This window comes from Gekko japonicus, unplaced genomic scaffold, assembly GCF_001447785.1.
Source record: "Gekko japonicus isolate JY-2015 unplaced genomic scaffold, Gekko_japonicus_V1.1 scaffold100, whole genome shotgun sequence".
Classification (NCBI taxonomy): domain Eukaryota; kingdom Metazoa; phylum Chordata; class Lepidosauria; order Squamata; family Gekkonidae; genus Gekko; species Gekko japonicus.
Window position 1 is genome coordinate 1977308 of NW_015167060.1, and position 4690 is coordinate 1981997.

Consider the following 4690-nt stretch of genomic DNA (forward strand, 5'->3'; position numbering starts at 1 on the left):
GTAGCCACTTCTGCCATTGCCATCAACCAAAAGGAGCCACATTTACTTCCATCCCTGTGCTGAGGCCTGCACCTCAGGGAGTGCTGGCCCTTACCCATGCCACCTCCGGTGGGGGCTGTTCCAAGGTGGCAACCACCTGCCACCAACAAGCTCCTCTAGGCAAGGGTCTTGTCCACTTTTCTGAAACACATGGCAGGGGCCATGTTGGGGAGCTGCCCAGAAGAGCCTAAGGTGGCATGTCAGAAAGCCACATATGGCTCTCAAGTTACTCAGTATCCCCACCTGAGAGGCCCATATCCTGTTAAAACTCTTGATAAGTGGTGAGACCTTAACGGAAGGAACAGAAAACACTACTTTGAGGCCAGCAGTCTTTCTTCATAAGAAGGGTCTCATCCCTGCCAAGAGATAAAGCCCCAGGTTGCAGACTACTTCCTATCTGACTCTAGGAAAGAGAGATGAGAGCCTTTGTAGGATACAAGCTGTCATGCCTATAAACACTAGCAATAATGCCATACACCTCACCCACTTCTGGTATTTCTGCTATCTTTTACACCTTCCTTCCAGTCTGGACTGAAAGCATCCCTCACAGTCAAAAAGCCTTGCAGAAGAAGCCAAGGCAAGCTTGAGGGGCTGCGATGAATGCAAACATAGTGCCAAATCCAGGTTTAGGCTGTTATAGCATCAGAGAATTTAGTCTAAGTGACCACCATTTCACACTAAACAGTGCATCTTGGCCAGGCACAGCCTGGGTAGGTACTAAGACACAGTCAGAAGTGTTAGCACAGGCACACTAGAGGCAGAGTTTATTACACTACGCAGGCTAACAACCCTGGGGAAGAAGAACCCCTGTAGTTAAGAATGTCAACCAGCTCCTTTTAAAAAAGAATACCATCAATACCATTGTAACCCCATTCTCCTTTGGTCAATACAAAGCAAAAGAAGATTTATACAGAGTGAGAAGCTGGAAGAAACCCCCCCTGCTGCCTATCCCACCCAAACCTGGGCAGAAGATGTTTTCTCTTGGCCCACAGATTGTGTTGTCCTCTGGCTGTCACAAGCAGCAAGTATCAGATTTTCTAATGTCAGAAAGTTGGGGTATATCCTTTCCAATAAAAGCAATATTTACCAAGAGCTGCCATTCCTGATCTTGGGAGGGTAGTCGTGGCCCTCCCATCTGCCCTCTAAATGTAAAAGGGTTGAGTGTGCGTGAGTGTGCAGTTTCTCTCGCCAGTGCAGACGCATGGTGTGGCTGCCCAAAGCCACAGAGTCTCTGATCCCTCATTTGTACGCAGCAGTCTTTTAAAAAAAATATTGTATTATAATAGGAATCTCTTTCCATCTCTGCATTTTGGAAAAGTGTCAATCGTCCGTGAGGTCCTGCACAAAAAGAACTTCTGTGTGGTTGATTCCAGCTTCTTGGAGCGTTGGTGGATTGGGCCACTCCTCTGATGGAAGGCAGGGCAGGACACGGCGAGGAAAGTTGGCCTCGATCTGGAACTTCTCTGGGCTCTCTTTCAACGAGAATAGGAAGTCATGGATCACCTGGAGAAAAAGTAGAGAATTACTTACTTGTCTTGCTAAGAGGTTTTTGCAGCTGTGGAATAAAGCAGTTCAGTGTACTTACATCCCATTTTAATACTCTCTTGTGCTGAAGAGAATATCCACTGAAAATATCACAAAAATGCAGAGATGGAAGCCCGCCCATGGGGAATCAGAACACACCCCTTTCCTATATAACATCACCATCAGCAAAAATAAGCCCCATACCTCCAGAGACATTGCTGCCTGAAGGACTTTGTGGCCCAACAGAAAGCAAATTTACAAATAAAAACCCAGGTATCCACAATAAATTAAGCAGTAAATTGAGCAACCTCAAGCAAGCCTTCCTTACCTAAACTTCTTGCCAGGATATGCATTAGACAACAAAAGAGTTACAGAAATGAATTAAGCCACTGCTGTATTTTGCTTCAAGTCTTTTCAACTTTGCTTACAGTTTCTATACAGCTGTAAATTGCACTCCTCTTCTGAATCATCAGAAAGGTACTAAGGTAGTTTAAGAACTTAAGATTTGTGCTCTCCATTCATCAAAGTATTTCCCACCAGATAGAAAAGCATGAGTCTCCACTCCATCCTCACCGTTAATGACTGTGTAAAATGGAATCGCCGTTCCACCCTGGAGTCATTAGGCATTTTGAAGATGATTTTGACACTTTCTGGGTCATCGGGATGAGGCTCTGGCGGAAGGCATTCAGATTTCCGTTCTTTCTCCTCCTGCAAGGTCTGTCGGTAAAGAAAATGGAGACGTGAACAGGCAAGTCTGACAAAATCCAAAAAAGAATTGTAGCAGCTATTAACAACTTGAACATTGCTGGTCAATGCATCTCAAGCATCCCTCAAAACTGAACTGTTAAATCATTTTTCCTATAGATAAAAGAACAATTTTGGCAGAGGACATTAGCCACGAGTTTGGTTAGGCTGCAAAATAATTTTTACTGCTAAGGATGGACATCATCCAGTCCAAATTATTTATATAGATATTTATACCCTGCTTTCCTCCCCCAATGGGGATCCAAAGCAGCTTACAACATTATTCTTCCCTCCTCCATTTTATCTTCACAACCACCATATAAAATAGTTAAGCTGAGGGAGAATATAGCTAGCCCAAGGTCAACGAGTGAGCTTCATGGCAGAGTGAGGATTTGAACCTGGATATCTCAGATTCCTAGTCCTATACTCTTAACCACTACACCACACTGGCTCTCTTGATGTTACAGTCCCATTTAATTCAATGGGAGCCAACATACGTGCTTAAATCTGTTCTACAGAATAAATTTAGCAGGATTCTGCTCTTTGTAAAGCATGCTGGATTATGTCCAATGACACCTGCTTTATTAATCTTCTGACAGAAAGTGCAAACATGCACACTGATTTCTACTGTTATCTGCCTGGGCCAAAGGAAAGGAAGATTTGATGGATTAAAAAGAATGCACCTATGAAAAAAGATACAGAAAGGGCAAACTAACAAATGGAAGTTAAGTTTCACAGATCAGATTAAAAATAGATTCATTTGGCATGATTATATAAAGTGAAATTTCCATTGTGGAAGACTGACCTGCTGGTAATAAATGAAAGGGAGAAGTACACATTATTTCAGTATCTATTCCTAACCATCTTTCAATTGAAAAGACAGATGTTAATGAGAATCTATGAATACCACCATATTCTAACATACCAGTTGCAGAATCAAATCAAATCAAGGGTTCATATCAGGACTTCTGACCACTATGTTCCCTCCTGAAAATGATTAACTGAAGGACAAACCTGCAAAATCCTACAGAGTCACTAAGCAGCATGGAAACTACTAGAAAGGAGATTTGCCTCAAATTTCATATTGTAATGCCATGCAGTTATGAAGATTCCTTAAATTTTATCAGCAACAGAGAAATGGTGACAGATTATAACCACATCAGAAAGAGATACAGAGAAGCAAAATACTGTTGCATTTAATACAGTGCACGGTAGCTGTAGTAATGAAGAAAATGAACATTATCCAGACATACTTTAACAGCTATGATTGTTTAAACACGAACCCATTTATATTGTACAATCTGAATTCTCCCTATCAAACTGCTACTAGCATAGGTTGATTGGTCAAAATACATGTACTTGGTAATTACAACACATTACTGAAGCACTTCTTAATACTGAACATAAGAACATAACAGAAGCCAATGTTGGATCAGGCCAAGGGCCCATCCAGTCCAACACTTGGTCACATAGTGGCCAAAAAGACCAGGTGCCATCAAGAGGTCCACCAGTGGGGCCAGGACAATAGAAGCCCTCCCACTGTTGCCCCCCCCCCCAGCACCAAGAATACAGAGCATCACTTGCCCCAGCCTGAGAGTTCCTATCTATACTGCATATACTTGAGATAATAAAAAGCAGCCACTACCTATGTATTTGGTTCAGAATTGCATTACGTGAACTGAGACATATGTGAACAGAGACATATTTGAATGGAGAATTTACTGCTAAGAATCCGAGCTCTAAGAACTGGATAAATTAACATGAAAACCTCTTTTCCCTTGAGATTTTAAAAGACAGTCTGAATGAACTAGCTGTCAGGCACCTTGGAGACTTTCAATAAATCCATTACCCTTGAAGGTGAAACATGTTTTTGGTGCCACAGGCTAATACTGCTACCCCAGCTTGAACTGGGGATGAACTCAAACCTGTAACAGAAAAAGTACTGATTCATATACAGTAGTTCAAAACTCAAACACTGAATCAGGATGGCTCATTGGCCACTAAAATCACTGAAAGTACAATTTAATACTTCTAGGAATGTTTCATCACTTCTTTTTTGCAGAACACCTCCTGTTGTTGTGTTCATTCCATATTCAGCCGATGTCTAGATTAAAGAACTGGGAATTATTATTTGTTCTGTGAGATTGAGGAAGATAACCACAAAGTGAACTATTAATGGTCTCTCCCTCATTCCCATTTACAAAATGTCTGGTTTCTCATTGGTAGTGGTGTCAGTTTCCTCGAGGCAGCACAAACCACATGCAGTCCTAGCTAGGCCACCTATTCTCACTTTGAAACCTGGAATCACGAACTGCGATTCACTGTTATTGATGCATTTGTTTCTCACCCGTTTCCTCCTTTCTTCTGCCAGCTTCTGCTGGTG

General features: G+C 42.1%; 1 protein-coding gene across 1 annotated transcript in view; it reads right to left on the bottom strand.

Annotated features, from left to right (window-relative positions):
- Window positions 1-660: 660 nt before the first annotated feature.
- FAF2 (Fas associated factor family member 2) overlaps window positions 661-4690 on the bottom strand; it is an 18966-nt gene continuing 14936 nt past the window's right edge. The window contains exons 9-11 of the mRNA XM_015412508.1: window positions 4655-4690; window positions 2137-2280; window positions 661-1542 (exon numbers count right to left, since the gene is read on the bottom strand). The exon at window positions 4655-4690 is cut by the window's right edge and continues 130 nt beyond it. Of these exons, the coding sequence (XP_015267994.1) occupies window positions 1360-1542; window positions 2137-2280; window positions 4655-4690 (363 nt within the window). The 3' untranslated portion in view covers window positions 661-1359. The remainder of the gene's footprint in view (window positions 1543-2136; window positions 2281-4654) is intronic.